General features: G+C 50.9%; 2 protein-coding genes across 3 annotated transcripts in view; both read right to left on the bottom strand.

Moving 5' to 3' along the window:
• The window catches only part of Myo15a (myosin XVA), a 59731-nt gene extending 48793 nt beyond the window's left edge, over positions 1–10938 (bottom strand). For both annotated transcript variants that reach the window (XM_031353237.1, XM_031353238.1), the window contains exons 1-6: positions 7258–10938; positions 5480–5562; positions 4858–4921; positions 4064–4173; positions 3686–3760; positions 3391–3481 (exon numbers count right to left, since the gene is read on the bottom strand). In XM_031353237.1, the coding sequence (XP_031209097.1) occupies positions 3391–3481; positions 3686–3760; positions 4064–4173; positions 4858–4921; positions 5480–5562; positions 7258–10839 (4005 nt within the window). In that variant the 5' untranslated portion in view covers positions 10840–10938. The remainder of the gene's footprint in view (positions 1–3390; positions 3482–3685; positions 3761–4063; positions 4174–4857; positions 4922–5479; positions 5563–7257) is intronic.
• A 10108-nt stretch (positions 10939–21046) lies between these two features.
• Positions 21047–22997, bottom strand: part of Drg2 (developmentally regulated GTP binding protein 2) — a 16382-nt gene continuing 14431 nt past the window's right edge. Inside the window, exons 12-13 of the mRNA XM_031353078.1 lie at positions 22022–22075; positions 21047–21709 (exon numbers count right to left, since the gene is read on the bottom strand). Of these exons, the coding sequence (XP_031208938.1) occupies positions 21623–21709; positions 22022–22075 (141 nt within the window). The 3' untranslated portion in view covers positions 21047–21622. The remainder of the gene's footprint in view (positions 21710–22021; positions 22076–22997) is intronic.

Here is a 22997-nt window from a genome sequence, read left to right as displayed (position 1 = left end):
ATCTTTTAGGTCCCTGTTACAAGTCCTGTGAACCTCTAAGACCCAAGGTCAAGGGATTGAAATATGGCCTCAACGAGTGGCACATGCTTAGGCCTAGGCAAACACTATTCTTTTAGCCCTATAACTGATTCCTGCCATCCATCTCCCAGATCCCTCTCTCACATTTCCTTGCTTTTGTGTCTCCTGTTAGGCTCAGCACACTCATCCACATGTTCTAAGGAACCCATCCCATCCCTCTGGTACTTACCTTATCAGGGCTAACCACAGTCCTGCTCTATCCTCCGATCCAGGCCTTGTCTCCATGCTTCTTGCCTCCTCTTCTTCAATGTGGCCCTCCTGCTTCACCAGTCTGCCTCCATCTACACCCATCCCTGCCTCAGGACATCTGCACCTGCTGATCCTTGTACCCAGAGCACCTGCATGCTTCTCTCTCCTCTTTCAGAAAGCTTCTGCAGGCTTCTGTTCCTCAAGGCACTTGGTGCCTGAGCAAGTACATTTCCCTAGGTATTGTCTGTGTCCCTATAGGAAACCAGCTCTGTGGATGAGCACACTTGAGTCCCAGTCTCTGCACAGGACTAATGGATTCATAGCAAACCCTCAAAAATTCTCTAAGTGGGTGAAAACAAGGAGTTTAGCATCTCAGGAGCAGAACCACTGAGGGTGACCATAGCTACCTGTGGTACCCAGCTATAAGCACCTTCTGTGTGTCCGCCATTTTGCCTCGCCAATTGCTCTGCTTCCCAGTGCTAGGTATAGACCTCAAGACTTCACACATGCTAGGGAAATGCTCTGCCTCTGAGCCACATCCCATCCCCAGACTTTCATTTATTTTTCAGAATATCTCACAGTATAACCCAGGCAAGCCTTGGGTTCATGACCCTCCTATCTCAGCCTCTCTAGTCTCTGGGACAGTAAGTCTGTGCCACCACACCCTAACTTTTGTTCGTATAAGTATCCTAGACATAGGTGCTGACATCATTGCTGGGATGTAGAGAGTTGTTGTGGGATACCCAGAGCATGCAAATCCAGAAGAGTGGGTCCTGGGCTGAAGAGATGGCTCAGTGGTTAAGAGCATTGACTACTCTTCCGAAAGTCCTGAGTTCAAATCCCAGAAACCACATGGTGGCTCACAACCATCCCTAATGAGATCTGATGCCCTCTTCTGGTACGTCTGAAGACAGGTACAGTGCACTTAGGTATAATAATAAAAATCTTTGGGCCAAAGCAAGCAGGACGGGAGCAAGAGGGGCCGATTTAATTCCCAGCAACCACATGATGGCTCACAACCATCTGTACAGCTACAGTGTACTCATATACATAAAATAAATAAATAAATCTTTAAAAAAAAGAAAGTGGGTCCCGAGCAATGACTGGTGAACATATTCTTAGTATGCATAGGGCACTGCCTATGTATAAGTTGCCTATGGTTAAGTTGTGTCTTTAGGAATTTTTTGTAGAATTAGTTTGGGGTTCCAGTTCCCACAGACATGACACCTGTAACCTCGGAGTGGTGGCAGTGCCTTTCTGCTTGTATCCACACTCAGCCGGGTACCTGCAGCGCTCCCGGTAAAGGGCAGAAGAGGGTGGGGCTGCCTGCAGTTGCTCATAGTCAAATTCAGTAGTCCGTTGTTCTATACTGTCCTTTAATCTGGAGAACCTGGAAGGTTCCAGAGGGTGTGTGGCCTCTTCTCTGCTCTTGGTACCCAGCATAGGACAGGACAGAAAACTGGTGAGGGAGTGTCTCATGGGCTACGGTCTATAAACATTGTGGGAAGGAGAAGGGCCCATTTATGTGGTTGAGTCCAGTGGGGATAACATGACCCAAATCATTCCACAAGTTGAACTTTTCTGAAATTAAGAAGGTACCACAAACACAATTTTGCTGACTGGACTGTATGGGGGTGGAACAAAACCTGTCTATTGGTTATGACCCTAGATCCAGCCATGCCTGAAACTGACCCTAGATCTGACCTGTCCAGTGTCCCCATACTGTGTGCCTGGTCCAGAAACTTTTAGACCTAAGATGTCATATACCCTCACTTGTCTTTTCTACGCCTGTTACCATAGAGTATAAATTTCTGCCCTATCACCTCATCCGGAGGCACTGGGCAGGTCATTTTTCTTCCCAGACACCAGTTTCCCAAACTGTAAGTGCTCACAGATGCAATTTCCCAGGGAGTCCGTGAGGCTCTGTGGAGGCGGGTGGGAGACACCTGGCCCAAGAAAGAACTCATGGAATCCACCTCTCTCCCTGCCTCCTTTATGGGCTCTCCCAGGCATGCAGAAGAAACTGAAAACAGCCCAGAGCAGAGAGGGCCTGGGTCAACCACCAAGAGGCCCTGCCAAGATGGCCACTGGATTATCAGCATTATAGCCACTTGCCAACTCTCATGGGCCTAGGGCTGGCAGCTTTGAGAGCCCGTGGTTCTGGACACTGAGCCTTATCCTCCCCTGTGCCCTGGATTCCAATCACCTCTGAAGTGGACACCTGATGGGCACATTTTTTCTCAGGAGTTTCTTGTCATCCATTCTGTCTGTGGTCACACTGTGTCTGGATCCTTCAGTCAAGGCCCTGGCTGCCTTTACGCTGCCCCTGAATGCATCCTTGCATACCAACATCCCGGTCCCCGGCATTTGAGCCCTGGCTTCTCTGATCTAGACTCCACATTGCCATTCTTGGTCCTGAGGGAAGCTGACAACTGTGTGCGCCTTTGCACCATATCTTTCCTCGGCCACCTCAGTCTTCTTCTACCTTGCTGAGGGCCTCATCGCTGCCTTGTGCTTATAATAAGGCTCCCAGCTCTTTCTCCTTGCCCCTTTGTTTTTCTCCTCAACTTATATTAATACTACTCTTTCTAGCATACACAATCTACTTAAGTTACTTAGATTGACTTCTTCTCCATCTCCTGCCCTTGAATGTAACTCCCACAAAGTTATAAATATTCTGTCCTGAGATATTCTGTCCTTTGCTTCAGGCCCCAGTAACCCTTCAGTGAGGGAATGAGTTTCTAGGAGCAGTGTCAGATTGCAGGGTTCAATGTTCTCATGTTTGGTCTATGAGCCTAAGTCTGTTGCTGGCTCTGCCTCATGCTATGGCTACACTTGAACATCTTGGTTCAGCATCTGGGCATGAGACTCTGGAGATCAGGCCGGAGATGATAGAAAGTAAAAATGGCTTCCCTGTCTATCCCCAGGAGCTTCTCTGGGAAAATTGGGAGATGGAGAAGCCCTGCATTGAGCCATCCCTGCTGGTCTATCTGGAATTCAGTCTCCTTCATTCAAGTGCACATACAAGATCCTGATCTATCGAAGGCTTGCTCGCCATGGGTGCTGGGCTAGGGATCCTAAGCAGACAGGGCAACCACATGATGGCTGGATGGTAGGTCTCACCTGCTGCATAACGTCCCGTCTCTGGTTCATGGCAGCCAGGCAGCGCAGAATCAGCTTCGTAGCCTCAGTCTTTCCAGAACCACTCTCCCCGCTGGCGGAACAGAGCTCCAGAGCATCAGCTCTCCTCTGCCTCTCCATTCACACTCCCACCCAGGAGCCGTGGAGAGGCCCAGAGGCACCCACTATTCTTCCCGGGTTCATAGTAGACTCGCATTTTACTATCTAGATGTCTGGATGCAAACCTACTGCCCAAGATGCCCCTATCTGTCCCCCACCCGAGCACAGCCTGACTTACCTGATGATGACACACTGGTTCTGTTTGGCATCAAGCATTTTGGCGAAGGCGAGATTAGCAATTGCAAAGAGGTGCCTGGTGAGACACGACATTAGATGTCACTGTCTCTGACAGTTAGTTCCCACTGTTCCAAGACTGCCAGGAGTTGAGGAAAAGCATATCTCTATTCAGCTAGCAGCCAGTGCTGCCCATCCTCACCCCCAGTCAGAGCTACAGTGGCCTCTAGAATGGGACTGTGCCATGCCTGGGGAGAGATCTCGCCGAGTCGTGGGTTCTTACTCTCACTCACCTCGACTGATGGCTTAAAGGCATCCAGGGGCTCCCCAAGCTCAGAAGTGGACCTGGAACACCCCAGGACAACATCCCATAGGTACTCACGGGGGATTTTCTCCTAGGGCACGCCCACTGTATTGCTGCACCTGCTCGGGCCCGTAGATCGCAAACATTCGATATGGATTCACCGACACCAGAATACTGCCGATATAGGTCTGCCAATAGACAGTGGCCTAAGCAACAAGGTTATCGTGGCCACCTTTGGCCCCCTCTTTATGCTTTTGAGCAAGGAGTCCCTTACCAATGAGACATACACCTGGCTGCCTAGCCTCATCCATCCCAGATTATGCATAGGCAGAAGTTGTAAATGTGGAGTGAACTAAGCCCCAAAATCTTAATCAGGCCAAGATGGCAGGTAATCTCCTGACCACCTCATTGATTTATGGCCAGGCCCAGGCTGCAGGCACTTCTGCCCCCTACCAAGGTCAACCACTACTGTTGGTTGTTAGAACAGGGAAGCAGGGATCCCATGTGCCCCAAAGTCATTTAAAGCCCTACAGGTGGGAGCAGGAGAGATTGCTCAGTGTTCAAGAGCACTGACTGCTCTTCTAGAGGGCCTGGGTTCAATTCCCACATGGCAGCTCATAACCACCTGTAACTCTGGCTCCAGAAGATCTGACCCTTTCATACAAACCTACATACAGGAAAAACACTTATATACATGAAATAAAAATGGATAAGTCATCTTAAAACCCTACAGGTGCATATGCCTATTGGACATGGCTCCAGGCCTCAAACCCTCTCTCCTGTAGCTCGGGGGTCACAGGTTCCTCCATTTTTCTGACCACCCCTAGTCTAGAATCCAAGCAGGTCCTTGCTCTGGCAAGCTCCAGACTTACATAGATGAGGTTCCGTTCAAATCTGGTCTTTAGGTTGGATAGCACAGTAGTCTCTTGGAGGTCTCTGGAAGGACAGAGAGATGCTATGAGGGTCCCAGTCCTGGCACAGGCTCCACCCCATTTGGCATGGTGTCTTGGCCAGGTGTGTCTGGGATCAAGCTCATCTCTGCCACTGACCATCTATGAGACTTGACTAAGTTAGTTAGTTCTTTCATCTTGTGCCTCAGTTTCTTCGTCTGTCCAATGGGGTGGCAAACATCACATTCATTTTGTGGGACCTTGGTGGACACTGGGGCAGAAGACATAAGGCTGAATAATTTATGGTTGGAGAGCTTCAGAGATGTCAGACACCTGCCAGTACTGCCCAAACCTCATAGATGAGAAACTGAGGCACAAAGCAGAGCAATGATGTCACGGCTGCCTAGTTAGTACATGCTATGGCTGGGATCTGAACCGAGGGACTGTCTACCTCATAAAGCTTTGGGTTGCACACTTTTGGCTTGTGACACTTGATGACACCCCATTTGCAAGTGGGGACACTGAGGCTCTGGCGATTTCCAGAGCACTAAGGCTGAAAGTACAGGAATCCTACTAGGCCTCCTCCCTTCCCCCATCCACTTACTCCAGCTGGGTCATGTCCTCCACTCCATCTTCCCTGTGCTGCTCACGGGACCGCACAGAAGGCAGGTTGCGTATGGAGTGCATCTGTGAGAGACGGGTGGGGGACAAGCTGGAGGCCTGGGTGGAGCCTGGCTTGGACATACCAGGCACCTGCTCCCATTGTCAGAGAGGAATGTCAAGGTTAGATATTGACGGTCTATCAGCTTCCTTGCCTTGGAGTTCTCCTGAGTCTGTGTGTAAAGCATCCTGGGCTTGCGCATGCTTATGAGCCACAAGTGTCCTGCTCAGAGAGTGTGCGCACACAGATACGTTCATCAGCACACATGCAAACAAGGGCAAGAGTCTGTCCCCTTCCTACCTCTGTCCTCTCAGTGTCCCTACCCTGACCCCCACAGACCCCACGTGGTGGCTTGTGTGACAGCTTGATGGACACTTGTGTCATGGTGCACAAGGCACAAAGGTGGGGGCTGTCCCAGGATGGGACAAGATACTCAGGAAAATGTATGTGGATACTGCATATGGGCCTAGTGGAGCGGCTACCGTCCTCACAGCTCCCATATAGATCCGTATGCTTTCCTATGCTGTGGCTATGTGCAGGCCCGTGTGCTTGATTGAAGGCATATATTTAAACAGGTCCTCTCAACATCCACTTGGAGTGTACCAGCGGGCCGCAGTTAGGGTCCTCCCACCTTAAGGATCTTGAGAGTGGAAGTCCTGGTGTCAGCTTGGGGCTGACCAGTGCCTATTACGTGTACACACGTGTGTGCACATTCAAAGGGTAGCTGATGGCACACACCTTCGTGAATGCTGTGTCTGCTCAGACTTGGCACACACCTGCTTTCTTTGCTTGCCCATGGTATTCACTCAGGCACATGGACCTGCAAGACTCTGGGTAACTGGGAGCACACTCGTGTGCAGCCCTGGCCTTTCCCGCCCCAGTGCACCCTCCCTAGGAAAGAGGATACAGGAGGGCCTGCGTGTTGCACGCCTTCACGACGCCGTTAAGTAGGGCACAGCAAGTATCAACCCTTCCGGCCCTGGCCTCCAGCCCACCCATCAGCTCACGTGCTTGCCAGCGGCCACAGACCCTGAATAATTCAGCCACTCACGTATTCCAGAGTGAGGAGGGCCCAGGCATCCTTGCCCCTCACCCCTGGGCACCCTGTGCCCCGCTCCCGCAATGCTGCAGCCCACACAGCGCGGGGCACCCGTCGTCGGGGCCAGGGTCCCCCTAGCAGCCAGGCTGCCCCAGTTGCCATTGCCAGGCCAGCTTTGCTGCCTGCTCTGTGGGGCACTGTCTGCAGAGGTGGAGAAGTACCGCCTATTATTGCTTGCCCCACCCATTCTGGGTGTCCCCAGGGAGGCTAGGGTGATCATCCACCTCCTCCAAGGGCCACCCAGCAATCAGCTCACCTTCTGCTACGTACATGGCAGCGAGTCTAGACCTCCCTAAGGCAGGCTGCCTGCCTAGACTCCACAGGCTTCTGGCTTCAGAGTCTCAGTTTCCCTACTCTGCAGCGATGAGGTCAGAAAGTAGGAACCAGGGCCTCTACCATCATGTCTAGTCCTTTCCTCCAGGGCCTGTCTATGCTGGGCACTCCTTTGTTCAAGCCCCAGATGCCCTGCAGGGTCTAGGCAGTTCTCTCCACCTTCAGAAGGGAGAAAGAGGTCCACATAGACTACTACTTGCCAGGGATATGTGTGAATCCTCAGGCCGCCTCCTGTTCTGGTTCCTAGGCGAGAACTCCCAATCCCACCCTCTGTCTTGTGCCTTCCTACCTTGTTCTGCCAGCTTTGGGGGCGAGTCTTTTTCCAGAGGCCCTTGTGGGACTGGCAGTCACCTCCATGGCCCTGGAGGTGGGATTGAGTGGAGTGGGTACGTATTCGTGGCCAGGGACAGTGAGCATCTGCTGGTGACCAGAGGTGGGGCCACCGTAAACTACAGGCTTGGGCTGTTGGGCCATGCTCTGGGTCTTGGTCCGGATGCTCTGGAGGCTGCACAGGAGCGGGCCCTTTGCGCTGGAAGGAGCTTAGCCCACGTACCTGAGGCACGACAACTGCAAACCGCCCAGGTTCAGCCCGGGGCTGCTCACCAGCCTTGAGCAAGGGCTCTGGGGCTCTGGAGGGGGCCAAGGGAGCTGGGGTTCTAGATACTGTCTTCCAGCGGTGCCATTGTGGCCATGTGGCCCTTTCCTGCTTACATGTGACCAGTGGGTATGAGGCGCTGAGTCGTAAAGCCTTCCTCTCAGAGACAGCATTTTTGTTGGGAGGTGTTGTGGTCAGGGTCTCAGGCTCAGCCGGTGGCTGAGGGTCCCCTGGAATGATTGCTTCTTCAGGCTTCTCCAAGCTTGGGTTGGCTGACTTGGTGAGATGTCCAGGTCCTGGGTCGTGGTGTTGACCCAGGAAGATACCAGTTAAATTGGAGGCTTGGTCCTCGGCCTGTGGTTCACATGGAGGACTTGTGTGCTCAAGCAATGGGTTTTCAGGCACAGGAGGGGGCCTGGAGAAACCTCTAAGGCTGCCTATACCTTCTGGCCATGGAGAAGGTGGGCGCTGCATAGGAGGCATATCCACATCCCAGCTGGGGGCCAGTGGGGGAACTGTCCACGGTGTCTCTGAGTCCTCTGCTTCACGCTGGTTCTCTTGGTGCTCCAAAGCCTCCGTGGTTGCCCCCCAGGGCCCGGCACTGGGTGGCGGGTGGTACGCCCGATGTACCCATGGCTTCACAGCCCGCGTAGGAGGCTCGCTGAGGCGCCGCCAGGTCCGTGGAAGGCGTGAAGGCAGGTTGAGGGACCGGTGCCGGGGACTGTGTTTCAGGAGTGGGGGTGGTGAGGGTGGTCGGGGAGAACCTAGCACTGGTGAGCGGGGTGGGCCCAGGCGCCCAGAGGCTCGATGTAGAGAGAAGGTCTCTCGAAGTGATTGAGGTCTGCGAGGAGGGGGTGGGAAGGGTGGCTGGAAGGGGCCCCTTCGGAGGGACAACTGAGGAGACAAAGGTCCCAGGGGTGAGTGGTAGCCCTGGCCTGGCAGGCTCCTCAGAGAGGGCTGCGGTGAGGGCAGATGGGGCCTTCTTCTTGATCCTATCAGGGAAGGTCTGGGGAAACCATAAGCTGCCCTCCGCCTGCCGGAAGCCCTGAACGAGGGCCGGGGTACAGGAAAGGCCAGAAGGTCAGAGGCAACCTCTGGGCTTGTTCCAGGGGGTTCAGCAAAGCCCCACCAATTTGCCTGGGGTGGAAAGGGCACATGAGCTGGGGCAGCCCAGGGTGGTGGATGCTGGCGGAGGGAGCCATAAGGTGAGCTGTAGGGGGAAGCTAGCCTTGGAGGCCGGGAAAGGGTTGGAGAGAAGGGTGGAGCCAATGGAGAGGCGGAGCTAGGAGGTGGCCCAGGCATTGGAGGAGAGATGAGAGCACTCCAGTGTGTGAGGGTCCTTGGTGCAGGCCTGGGTGAGGGTGGCCTGTGGGAGTTGTTGTTGTTGCGAGCTTGTGGCTGACTGCGTCTCAGCACAATGGGTGTGTTGGGCCGATCAGGGTCCATGCCTGCCAGCTTGTAGCCAAAGCGTTTGTAGGCTGCCTCCCTCACTGGAGGCCGCCCCCCTCGGGCCTTCTGGCTGCCCCTGAGCCGTGGAATGGGCTTCTTTTCTGACAGTGTCTTTTTGAGGAACCGTGCCAGCGAGGTAGCTGGGCGTGGTGTTGGGTGGGCAAACTCAGGGCCAAAGCCTAGGCCTTGGCGGGCACCAAAGGCTGACAGGGCCCGCTGTAGGTTTCGCTGGCGTGGCGTGAGGAAGCTCCAGTAAGGATGGGTGTAAGGCATCGTGGGCACTGGGGGCATTTCCTCCTCGTCTTCCTCTCCCTCTGCATCCCCTAAAGGCAGAGGGATGTCGAGGGAGGGTGGCAGGGGCACCTCTAGTTTCTCTTTCCCAAATAGCTTCACCTGAGGCCTTGGGAAGAGGCGGAACTTCCGGATGAGGGACAGTTTGGATCTGGCTGGTTTGTCCATACCTTGTTGCTCGAAGAAGGCGGCACTGGGCAGGCGGAAGGAGGTGCTCTGACGTTCTCCACCTATGTCTTCAGGCTCCTCCAATTCTGCAATGTCGTCCATGGGGTGGGCATATGGGTTGTGGGGCGACATTATGGGTGGTGGCACCCATGGGTACATAAAAGCTGGCTCTTCTGGATAGACATAGGGCATCCCCGGGGGATAGATGGCCTCGGGCCCACCGCCGTAGATGCCTTCAGCATAGGGAACCGCATAGGGATCAAAGTAGGGTATGTCATAAGGAGTGTCATATGGAAAGTCATAGGGTGGATAGGGCATGTGGTGAGTTGCATAGGGATCCAGGTAGTAGCTGTATGGGTAGGCCTCATTTGCAAAGCTGTCATGGTAGCTGTAAGGCGATGAATACCCTGATGGGGGTGCATACGGGGGCTCAAAATCATCATAGCCGTAGCCATAGCCATAGCCATAGCCAGGGTAGAGGGTGTCACCATAGTAGTCAGAGTGGTAGTAGTTGTATGGGTCTCCAGATGGGTACCCGTAGTCGTCATAGGGTGGCCAGGCTGGGCTATACCCACCGAATCCAGCCAAGTAAGGCTCCTGTTCCTCATAGTGGTATAGCGACTGCTGGTCATAGTAGTCGTCGCCTTCCCGGTGGTAGTCATAATATTCACCCAGGTCCTGGAAGCCCTCGAGCCCGTACAATGACTTGCGGGAGCCTGCATGCCGAAATGGGGCCTCGTCCTCAAAGGGCAGGAAGCCCACGGGCTCTCCGGAGGAGTAGATGCTGTGGCTGCGGGGGAACCTGCGGAGCCGGCCTCCATGCCGCAGGATCTCAGCACCCGACGGGAAGGGCAGCTTACGGGAGCCCACTCGGGAGCTGGAGCGCTGGAGCCAGGCGTCCAGTGTGGCCTGCTCACTGCCTGACTCCTCGGCCTTCTTGAGGAGGAACTTCTTGGTCAGCCAGTTAATAGCTGTGGACGCCTTGCTAAGAGACTGGGCACGAGGCCTCAAGCGGCCATAGCCGCGCCGTCCAGGGAAGCGGATCACCATGAACGAGGGCTTCTTTCCCTTCATTGCCCGCTTCTTTTTGCCCACACGCATCTGCGTCATGAGTTTGGATGTGGACTTGAGAACAGTACGGGCCTTCTTCTTGCGTTTGGTCTTCTGGGGGCCAGTGTGGAGGCCCCAGAAGAAGGCTGATGCACTCCGGAACTGACCTTTCTTGGAGATCTTGGGCGTGCGGTCTCGGAAGCCCATGAAGAGCCGAGATGTGCCCTTGAGGCTCCGTTTGGGTTTCTCAGGCTCCGGGGCCTTCTTACCCTTCTTCCCTTTCTTTGCTTTCTTCTCCTCATCTTCCTCTTTCGCCATGGTGGCCTCTGTGTCTGATGATGCCTGGGGCAGGTGTCACAAGTTCGGGGACTTAGCGATACTGCTTGGAGACCAGCTAGGTCTTCTTGCTTGTGGCTGGACCTACAGTCTCTCCTCAGTGTCTGAGCCGCTGGGACTGTCCGGGTGGCATGGAGAGGGAGGATCCATAATTCATCCTCTAGACCAGCCTTGGGTTTCACCTTTGAGAGGTGGTGGAAAGTGCCTGGGTGTTCTTTTCTAGTGAGGGTAGACTGAGAGGCCTGTGCTGGGGCAGCAGCCTGGCTTTAAAGTCACCATGGCAACAACTTGCTGACTCTGGCCAAGCCCTCCTGCATCTCAGCTGGCTCAGTATTACAGAGCAGGACATTAATCTCCAGAGGGGGACATCATCTACTACCCTAGGTGGAGTCAGGTCTTCTGAAGCCAGGATAGAATGATCACGACCCACCACATCACTTTGAAGGGGAAACTAGAAGTAAGAGGTGGGTGCCTAGGGCTGTGGCCAGTGTAACAGGAGCTGGCCAACTCCAGGGAGCTGAATAATACATTAGGGAGGGCCCAGCTCCTGCCTCCTAAAGCCTTGCACGCTGAATGTCTCTGCAGGTTATGGAGAGGGATGGGGCACTAAGGAACAAAAATGGAGCTTGACCTAGTTCTCCAGTCCTGCCATTGATCGACTATGTAGCTCCAGGAAGGCCTTTTGCTCTCTCTGTGCTGTGGCTTCCTTTCTGTAGAATGAGAGGGACAGGTTATGTCCCTAGAAAGAAGGAAGACCTAATGGAATGGGTGGGCAGTTTAGGAGGCAGGAGGGGCCTCCTAGTGGTTCCTTACCACTTGCAGACCCATACTATTTCGGGTGTGGGGCCAGGAGGCTCGTTCTGGCTCTGGATCTAATCCACAGCAATTCACACTCAAGGAGGGGAAGGAGGAAGAGGAAGAAGAGGAGAAGGACAAGTGAGAGAGGGAGGAAGAGGAGGAGGAGGGGGAGAAGAAGGACAAGGAGAAGAAGGAAGAGGAGGGGGAAGAGGAGAGAGGAGGGGGAAGAGGAGGGTGAGTAATGGGTAGCTAGTCAGGCTTAACAGGCTTGGGTGGTGTGAGAATGGACCCCCACACCACCACCAGTTTTGAACCCTATTTCCCTGATAACTAATTTTTAGAAATGTGCACTATCACAATTGACCTTGTTAGAAGTGAAAATGCCATGAAGAGGAGGCATCACAACACCCCTAAGACTGAAAGCACCATATGAAAGGGAGGAGGGCATGGAGAGCCAGCCTCTGTGGAGGCTCACAACAGGAGAGCTGCTTCTTCCTCATAACTTTCCTCATGGCTAGTTCACAGATGTACTGACCTTGTTTATTTACCTTTTTATTTTTTGAGACAGAGTCTCTCTATGTAGCTCTGACTATTCTGAAACTCTCTATGTAGACCAGGCTAGTCTTGAACTCACTGAGATTTTTCTGCCTCTGCCTTTTGAGTGCTGGGATTAAATATTTACTTACCTTTAAGAAAAACTTTCTAGGCTAGGCTTCAAGTCTCCTATGTGGCCTTGAACTTCTGATCCTCTAGCCTTCATTTCCAACTGAGTTACATTTCCAGGCCTAGTTTTTAAAAGTAGCTTATTATGTATGTATGTATGTATTTTTGAGGCTGGGTCTCTCTATGTAGGACAGGTTAGCTTCAAACACAGAGATTTATCTACCTCTGCCTCATGAATGCTGAGATTAAAGGGGTGGGCTAGCATGCCTGGCCCAAAATTTAATTCTTTTTAAAAATTCTACTGTTAGGTGGCTGGAGAGATGGTTCAAAAATTAAGAACATTTGTTGCTCCTGCAGAAGACCCCAGGCTTGGTTCAGCACCAACAAGGCTGATCACAACCATGCATAACTGCAATTTCAGGGGAATTCAGCCACTCGTCTGACCTCAGTGGGCACTAAGCACTCATGTGATACACATATATACATGCAGACAAAACACCCACACATAAAATAAAATACAAATTAAAATTTCTGTTGGGGCTAGAGGGATGGCTTAGCAGTTAAGAGCACTGGCTGTTTTTCCAGAGGTCCTGAGTTATAAAAGCCCAGAACCTACATGGCAGCTCACAGCATCTATAACTCAAGTCCCATGGGATCCAATGCCCTTCTGGTATACAGATGTGCATGCAGACAAAACACTCATATATATAAAATACATAAAACTGTTACATTGTTTACGGTTGGAAGAGTAAGATCTGTGGCCTGGGGGCAGCCTAGTTCCTAATGACAGTCAGTGTGCAGAAAGTCCTGAGCTGTGACTTCACCAATGCATAGAATCAGGGATGGTGCATAGTGAGATGTGGCAGCAGAGTAGAGAGAAAAACCAGCATATTAAAGAAGCCACGCTAAAAGAGGTGGCTCAACTCTTCAGAGTACTCAAGTTCTCTGTACATAAGTTGGCAGCTCACAGCTACTTGTAACTCCAGCTCTAAGGAACCTGATCTCCTCTTCTGGCCTCTGTGGACACCCCTACAATGCATGCTTACACATAGACGTATAAACATAAAATTTTATTGAGAGACAGAGTTTCCCTATGTAGCCCTGGTCAAATAGACTCTGTCTCAAAAAGAAAAAAAAAAAAAAACCAAAAGATTGTGTGCATGTGTGTGCCCACATGACATAGTACACGTGTGGAAGTTGAGGGTAACTGGGGAGTGGATTTTCTCCTTCATGTGGATTCCATGTCATTGGACTTGTGTGGGAAGAATCTCAACTTGTTGAGCCATTTTGTTGGCCCTCTCTGTCCAATTTCTTATTCTAGGACACAAGGGTCTGGAAACACCAGTGGGTGCTCACTGGACCCTGGCTGGGGCTGTGGCAGGAGCCACACCTGGATCCAACCTGTTGCTCTCCATTCCTCAGCATCTTTCTTATTGTTTTGTTTTTTTTTTAAAAGATTCAGTTTATATGCCTGAATGTTTTGTCTGTAGGTATGTCAGCCTACCATGTACATGTCTGGGAGGCCAGAAGAAGGCATTAAATCCCTTGGAAATTAAGAGTTACAGGTGGTGGTGAGCCACCCTGTGGGTTGCTGGGAATCAAACCAAAGTCCTCAGTAAAGGCAACAAGTAGCTGAGCAGTGGTGGTGCATGCCTTTAATCCCAGTACTCTGGAGGCAGAAGCAGGCGGATCTCAAGTTCAAGGCCAGCCTGGTCTACAGAGGGAGTTCCAGGACAGCCAGGGCTACACAGAGAAACCCTGTCTTGGTGTCTGGGGCCAGGGAGAGGGGCAAGAAGAAGCATTAAATGTTCTAAACTGCTCAGTCATCTCTCTAGCCCCCTTTTCTGTGTCTTATCACATACCACTGTGTGTGTGTGTGTGTATGTGTGTGTGTGCGCGAGTGCGCGCATGAGTGTATGTACCCAGTCGCTCACTCTGATAGGATGGGCTCATGCTTGGTCACAGTGCCTTAGAGGTGGCCCTGGGACACTGTGCTGTTTCCTGTCACATTGTGGGATGATAGCATTCATATAGGCTGTGGTGGTATGCAGCTGTCAAGATGGTAGCAGGATAGTGGTGGAGGTGGTGTCCATAATATTAATCAAGGTGTTTGCACCCATCTTTCACAATAAAACATTCCCTGGGGGTAGGGGGAAGGGGAAGGAAGGAAGGAGAGAAGAGAGAAGCAAGGGGCAGCTCCCCACTTTGCATTTTTAAATTGGGAAATACTGGGGCTGTTCATATTTAGGTTTTTTTTCATAGAGCCTCTTAGGAAAGAGGTTTTTTTATTTTTTATTTTATTTTTCTCCTGAGACAGGGTTTCTCTGTGTAGCCCTGGCTGTTCTGGAACTCACTCTGTAGACCAGGCTGGCCTAGAACTCAGAAATCCGCCTGCCTCTGCCTCCCAAGTGCTGGGATTAAAGGCAAGTGCCACCACTGCCCGGCTAAGGAAAGAGATCTTATTTCAAGGTAAAAAAAAAAAAAAAAAAAAGCCCAATAATACACTGGCACTGCTTGGTTCCCTAGATGATAACGTGTGTGGCTGGGTGAGACCTGGCTCTGTATGAATAAGCCCACAGAGTCCAGGATTCAAAGCAGTGCTTTTGAGTTTCCTGTGGACTGCACAGGAGTTTCTGGTAGGAGGGCCTTGTGGTGGTTTTGTTTATGCTTGGTCCACGAGAAGTAGCACTATTAGGAGGTGTGGCCTTGTTGGAAGAAGGGTGTCACTGTAGGAGTGAGCTTTGAGAGCCTCCTGTTTGCCTGTGGAAGACAGAGTCTCCTCCCGGTTGCCTTAAGATCAAGATGTAGACCTCTTGGCTCCTCCAGCGCCATGTCTACTTCCTGCATGTTGCCATGCTTCCCGCCATGGTGATAATGAACTGAACCTCTGAGCCTGTAAGCCAACTCCAATTAAACAGCCTTTGTAAGAGTTGCCTTAGCCAGCCAGTGGTGGCACACTCCTTTAATCCCAGCACTTGGGAGGCAGAGGCAGGTGGATTTCTGAGTTCGAGGCCAGCCAGGACTACACAGAGAAATCCTGTCTTGAAAACAACAACAACAACCCCCCCCCCAAAAAAAAAACCCAAAAAAGAGTTGCCTTGATCATGGTGTCTCTTCACAGCGATGGAACCCTAAGTCAGGCCTCTTTGAGGACTCTGCATGTGACCATGAAGGATGCCTCCCTTACTGCAGAGGCTTCTCTTCGTTTTTCTTTTTGTTTGTTTTTGTTTTTGCAAGCCCTTCCTGTCCTGACACTACCTCTGTAGACCAGGCTGGCCTCTACTTCCTGAATGCTGGGATTAAAGGTGTGAGAGTGTGCGTGTGCGCGCGCGCGCGCGCAAGCGGGTGTGTGTGTGTGTGTGTGTGTGTGTGTGTGTGTGTGTGTGCCTGACAAGCCACCACCACATGGCTCACCTTTTGTAGGGTCAGAATGAGTTTGCTTCTAAAGAGAACCATCTTGATCGAGGCCAAACAAATAAAAACAAGGTCATACATGGTGGCACTTGCTTTTAATTCCAGCACTCAGCACTTGGGAAGTAGAGGCAAGCAAATCTCTGTGAATTTGAGGCCACCTGTTCTGTAGAGCTTATTCCAGGCTAGTCAGAGCTACATAGAAGGAACCTGTCTCAAAAAAACAAAACAAATAAACAAACCAACAAAACAAAACAACCCAGAATTAAGTTTGCCTAGGCTGCCCCCTTTCCTGCGGCTTCGGGATAAGCGGAAAGGCACTGCCGCAGTGGCCTCACAAGCGGATGCTTTGAGCTCTTGCTCTCACTCGACTACTAGGGTTTTCTTTGGAATAAAGTAATAGTGCTAAGAAAGGACAAAAAGGAACAATTAAGTAACTCCTCAGAAGAGGAAACAAAGATTCTAAGATTGGAGATGGAGGACACCAAGGAAACCGTGGCCTCCAGACACATGGGGGTGGGGGTGGGGTAATATATTCGTGAACTGAGTTCCAGAGACTGTGCTGCAGCAAGCACTGCTTTCCAAGCATTTCCAAAGAAGTGCATATGAGCTTCCATCCCTAACCAAGAAACTTTTTGCGGTTGACAACCACTTGCAAAGGAAATACTGGTTTTCTTCAATGGAGTCTCACTGGTACATAAACTACACCTAAGGGTAGGTCCCTTGTCTAATAGTAAATGGGAAAACAAAATGAACTGAACAGTATTTTTGGATAGGCTTTGTCTCTTTTTGCTTTTTAAAAAAATCTTATTGGCCTTTTGCTTATATATATTATGGTTTCTAATTTTGTGTTTTTGTGTGTGTTTCTTGCTTTTCTCTTTTTTTTTGTTTTTGTTTTTTCCTTGCCTGCTTCCTTCCTTCCTTCCTTCCTTCCTCCCTCCCTCCCTCCCTCCCTTCCTTTCTTCCTACCTTTTTGTTTTGTTATGTTTGTTTTTGAGACAGGGTTCTTTGTGTAGCCCTGGCTGTCCTGGAACTCACTCTGTAGACCAGGCTTGCCTCAAACTCAGAGAGCCCTTACAGACTGATATACTATTCCTACTAAAAGCCCTACTCAAGCAACTAAGGCCATCAGGCACCTGGGGCAACTTGTGAAATGACAGTTACAGATGTTAATTTTGATAGGCTGGTTACAATGTTGCACCATTTTTTTTGTTTTGTTTTGTTTTCGTTTTTTTTTGTTTTTTGTTTTTTTTTGTTTTTTGAGACAGGGTTTCTCTGTGTAGCCCTGGCTGTCCTGGAACTCACTCTGTAGACCAGGTGGCTTTGAACTCAGAAATCTGCCTGCCTCTGCCTCCCAAGTACTGGGATTAAAGGCGTGTGCCACCACCGCCCGGCAACAATGTTGCACTTTTATGTCCAGCATTCCAGAGGCAGAAGAATCTCAGTGAGTTCCAGGTCAGCCTGGTCTATTCAGCAAGCTCCAGAGCAGCCAGACTATATAGAGAATGCTAACTTTGTTTCTAATATTGGGACTCCACTCTCTGCCTAATTTATGACCTAGGGTGAATTTATATAGTAACCAGTATTAGTGGGGATGCCAGTTATCCACAGGGGCTGTTGTTTGCCTCTGCCTTGACAATCGCAGTATACACAGCCCATCAACAAGATATAACATTGGGAGTTCCTCACCTAAAAGAAGACATTCCTACACCGGTAGCTTCCTTTCCCAGGCAGATTCTGTAGTGGGTGGGTATCTTGGATACTTATAAGCTGCAGTGGCTGTGGCAATGATGGTAGACAGTTGGATTTTACTTAAACATTTCATTTTCAAAGATATAAATATCTTCTGATGTTTGCTGACAGCTTCTTAAGGCAACCAAAGGCCAATTCCACAAATACTAAAAGGACTCTGTGTTATTCCCTAAAGTAAGACCTGTCTGAGTCTCCACAGCTTCCAGGAGAACTTAAGAACAAAGCCACTTACACTGCCACTATCCTCATGGCCCTGTCCAGTTCCTTGTTCTAGGACCCAAGAACCTGGAAATAGCAGCAAGACCTCAGTATTCACCTATAAGAGGGAGATGGTGGCAGGAAGAGCAGACATTTATGGTTATTCTTGGCTACACAGTAAATACATCCTGGCCTACGTGAGACCTTTTCCCTCTACAACCCCCCTTAAAAACCCACAGCAGTCTAAACTGCCCACAAAATACACTATTGATTCCCTCCCTTAAGAATTAATCTAAGACGGGCTGGAGAGATGGCTCAGGGGTTAAGAGTACTGATTGTTCTTCCAAAGGTCCTGAGTTCAATTCCCAGCAACCACATGGTGGCTTACAACCATCTGTAATGGGATCTGATGCCCTCTTCGGGTGTGTCTGAAGAGAGCAACAGTGTACTCACATACATTAAATAAATATTAAAAGAGTTAATCTAAGAGCCTGTCAATCACTAGTCAAGAAAACTAGGAAAGTTGATCTTCCTGACAGACATGTTAAGAAAGTAGAAAAATGATGATCTCTTAATGCATACATACTCCAGAAGCCCTTTCTGTGATAGAATTGTTTACAGAATTGTTCTAAACCTTTATTTTATTCTTCTATTTCTTGTGTGTACATGCACGTGGAGGTCAGAAGACAACTTCAATGGAAGCTGGTTCTCTCCTTCCGCTGTCTAGAACCTGAGGCTAGGCAAACTATCAGGTTTGGCATCAGGCTTTTTACAGCTTGCTGGCCCCAGGTCCTTACTTCTGAGCCTGCCTGCTTAAAAGAGTCAATTTTGGGCTAGTGAGATGACTCACTGCTCTTACACAGGACCCAGGTTCCCAACCCCCACACAACAGTTCACAACTGTAACTCCAACTCCAGGGGAAATGTGACACCTTTGGCCTTTGTGGGGACCTTCACTCATGCACAGATAATTAAAAATAACCCCCCCCCCCTTTTTTTTAAAAGCATAGCTTTTGGGGCTGGAGACATGGCTTGGTGGATAAAATGGTTGTTATACAAGCATAAGACTAAGTTGGGAACCCTCAACACCCACATAGAAGCCGGGCACAGTGGCACGTGCCTGTAATCCATGTTGTCGGGTAGGGAGGGCAGAAACAGGTGGGTTATTCCTGCAGCTTGCTGGCCAGCTGTTCTAAACAAAACTTTAAGGTCCACGTTCAGTATAAGGCCCTGTCTCAAAAAATAAGGTGGAGAGTGATCGAAGACAACCAAAAACACCTCTGCACTCCACATGCATGGATGCAAGCATATGCAAATACACCAGTGTGCACACAGACACAAAAGTATAGCTTTTCCTTTTATCTGTTTAGGCACCAAACTCCTAAGCCTGCTTGACCATCTATTCCAACCCCATCTCTGTTTGTTTGATTTTCTGACACAGGGTTTCTCAGAGTAGCCCAAGCTGTCCTAGAACTCTGTCAGTAGACCAGGCTGGCTGTGAGCCCACAGAGATCCCCCTGCTTCTGCCTCCCAAGTGCTGGGATTAAGGGTCCCAGCTGCTTACTCTGAAGTCTGATGCTTTTCTCTCAGACCCCAATCAAATTGTCCCCCACCTTTCTCCCGAGTCTGTTACAAATTCTTCTTATTTGTGAGACTGCCTACCTGCAAAAGGAGATATTAATTCCCTGAGAACAGCAAGGGAGGAAAGACTGGAGAGGGGACGGGGGCTGCAGAGCCCGGTAAGGCCAAGAAAGCATGGCTGCAATCATGAGGCACCAGAAGCCATTAGGTGGGAGACACTGAAGGGTGAGGCAACTGCACCTGGGAAACTGAGTCACAAAAAGGGAAGTGGACAAAAGGGAAGATAGCCTGGGGCATTTAACTTTCTGGTGGAGGTACACAGGAAGGGCACTTGGGAACACAGCAAAAAAGCAAATCTTTGGAAGCAAGGGGAGGCCAGACAAAAGCAGCCCTGCTCACTCTGATCTGGGCTTTGGGTCCCTAGGATTTTGAGAGAGAAACTTGGGGGTTTCTGCTGAAGGATGGCTGGAATAATAGTTACAGAAAGGGACCAGGGTAGTTAAGTGCCTTAGTGACATAGGTGGACACCCCTTTCACATGCAGGTTTAGACTGTAGGACCAGAATTGCTAGAGTCACACAGCCCAGGACAGGACAGATGGGAACACCTGAAAAACAGCTAGTCCAGGAGTCGAGCCAGCATCCAGTCACAACTGTCCCTGACCCAGCTTCCATCCTTCCCAGCCACACAGAAAGAACTGAACAGGCCTGGGCTAGGTTGCTGCCCAGGGAGGTCACTAACTAAAGCCTAAGACTGAGGTTTTCCCTGAAGTTGGGTAGGCAAAGCCCTTGCTGTACTGGATTCTTTCCCTTAGGGAACGGAGCTGAAACAAATAGCTACATCTTTCCCTGCCCTGGTGTACCCCACAAATAGCTACATCTTTCCCTGCCCTGGTGTACCCCACAAATAGCTACATCTTTACCTGCCCCTGGTGTAGCACCGTTGCCAAGGAGTCACACCGGCACTCTGCCCATCTCACAGAAGACAGGGAAGCTCAGAAGGGTACCCAGTAAAGCAAGGCTAAGGTTCAGCTCTACTGCTGCCCCTTCTCTTCTCTCTGCAATGTCAGGGGCCAGTGGCAGAACCCCAAGGACCTAGGGTCCCTTACCTGGGTCCTGTGGCTGGCTCCCAACCTGCATTCTGTTTATTGGGGGTCCTATGTCTGCCTCCACAGAGATGGAAAGGAGGCTCAGGCTGCCACACTGACCGCCTGGGGCCCAATGTATATTTAATGACATCTATTATTCCTGTTTTGTCTCTGGAAAACACAAGCAGCTGACATGGGAGCAAGGAACAGCCTGGAGAGCAGTAGGCTGAAGTACAGTCTGGCTCCAGCCTTAGAGCTCTCTCCCTTCCTGGTGACTGTAGAGAAATTGGGTAATGCACTCCAAAGCCGCAACTCTCAGGCAGCCAAGAACACGCGTATGCGGTCTACGGAGAAGCACAGGACCTAGCCAGCACCAGTGGAGCCTCCAGCCTGGCTGAACGTCAGCTGCCCTGCACTCAGAGAAGCCTTTTGCTAGTCCAACAGTCTCAAGGGCTTCCGAAGGATGCCATCTACTCTGGCAGCTGAGCCTGGCCTCTAGAAAAGCCATGGTGGGCAGGAGGAACCTGCTGCCTCTGGGCAGTCCCCCTGGGCTGGGTGGAGTCTGCCTTCTCCTGGTTACCCAGGCCCAGGCCAGTCTCTCATAGGCCCAAGCTATGCCAACTTTCTATTCCCTGCCAGGTTCTCTGCTGTCCCATTCCCCATTCCCACTGGACCAAGCACAAAAACACAAGTTCCCCAGGTCTGGAAGGAACGGCTTCCCTTTTTCTTTTTAAATTTTATTTCAGAAAGGAGGGCAGACATAGGAACTTAGAAGGAAACGGAGCCAGACTCAGAGGCCCCACCCAGGCAGGAGGAGGCTGCTCTGGGAGGGGCCCCAAGGGGGAGGCACTTTAGGACACTTTGGCCGGGCCCTGGCTTCCATGAGGGACATCCCTGTGTTGGGAGGACCTGTGGGAGGCTTCATCCTTGCTGTCAGGAGTCTCAGCCTCAGGGACCCTTCCTGAGCCGGGGTCATCTTAGGTCTGGCTGGGAAGATGTGGGTAACTAAGCTCCTCGAGTTCACGGATGGGGCACAGGGCATGGACACAGGCTGTAGGCTGCTGAGTAAGCCTACCACAGGTACAGGCTTTATAGGGAATGTCCTCGGCAAAGCCCTGGTCCCCAGCCTCGCCTATCCCAACACTGCTTACTGAAGAAGCTCATGAACCAGCCAACTCAAGAGTCCCTTCCTGGGGTATAATGTTTATACTTTTCCTGTTTGTGTGACCCAGGGGGGTCCAACTCCCCAGGAGCCAAGCTGCAGGAAGGTGGTGTGACTACTTCTTTACAATTTGGATGACATCCTCATGCTCCATAGTGTGAGTCAGGCCTACCCGCTGCGGGCTGTACTTGGTGCTGGTACCCTGATGGAAGAAGGCAGAGGGGACATGTCAGTCTCTAGATGGCCAAGGCTGCAGAACAGTGGGATGCAGGGGTGAATGCCAGAGGAAGTAGGGGCTCCTACAGCACAAACTCTGTGGGCCTAGACAGGGAAGGATCCCACTTAGTCTTGAAGATGGAGAGACCTACTTCCAAGTCTGGTTATTCATGGGGTAGGACAGACATACACAAGGGTCCCCATGCAGAAGGGTAGGGATGCTGCAGGAAATGCTGTACTGAGCCTAACCCAGAGGCTGTTGGGTCTAGCCTCTCACCCAGCTCCTGCCCAGACTTACCCACACCAAGGCGTACTTGAACTGGCTGGCCAGTGACCGATGGATGCGGTGGCACTGTGGGACAGCAAAGTCAGAGAGATGAGGCCCTGTAACTGGGAATTGTGCTGAGCAACCATCCCACATGAGGTACTTTGATGGCCAAGGCCATGGGTAAGGCAGCCATAGGCCCTATAAGCATGGGCCCTTGCTTCACACCACCCACACCCAGCTCTAAGCAGCTTTGAAATCACACCCAGGAACATTTCTGCAGGTAGTAGCCCTCTGCCTGCCTCTCTTGAACAACTGTACACAGGAAGGCTTTTCCAGAACACCCACCATGGCTTGGAGTCATAACTGCTTGTTTACTGTCTCTCAAACCTCCTAACGCCAGCTGTGATCTACAGCATCTTGCACATCACATCCCATTCCTCTCCTGAACCCAGCCTATATCCCTCAGTATTTCTGGGTGGGATGAAGGCCACATGATGACCCAGAGGGGTGTCTGGCAATTGCCCCAGAATATAGACCAGTGGTTGCCACAGTGAGGGTAGGCACAATGGAAGTGGCTGTGAAGGGACCATGCAATGTCATTCCTCATCCTGTGTGCTCACAAATCTGACAGACCCAGGCCTACAAGAACACTTCCTGAACAGATATGGTAAGTCAGCTCACTGGATGCGTGACTGCTAATAGCAAATACAACAACCAATTCCTAACACTGCTATCCCAAGGCCAGAGAGTGAACAACTGTGGGCCTAGAAGTCAGCTCTGACCTACAAGTGAGTTTTTAAGCTAGTTTGGTCAGCTCATCATTAAAAAAAAAAAATGCCATGAACACAGTGGAGCATGTGTCCTTATTACATGTTGGAGCATTTTCTGGGTATATGCCCAAGAGTGGTATAGCTGGGTCCTCTGGTAGTACTATGTCTAATTTTCTAAGGAACCGCCAAACTGATTTCCAGAGTGGTTGTACCAGCTTGCAATCCCACCAGCAATG

The sequence above is a fragment of the Mastomys coucha genome, unplaced genomic scaffold (genome assembly GCF_008632895.1).
Source record: "Mastomys coucha isolate ucsf_1 unplaced genomic scaffold, UCSF_Mcou_1 pScaffold5, whole genome shotgun sequence".
NCBI classification, from domain to species: Eukaryota; Metazoa; Chordata; class Mammalia; order Rodentia; family Muridae; genus Mastomys; species Mastomys coucha.
The sequence above is the reverse complement of the archived record's forward strand: the minus strand, read 5'-3'. Positions and strand labels throughout refer to the sequence as shown.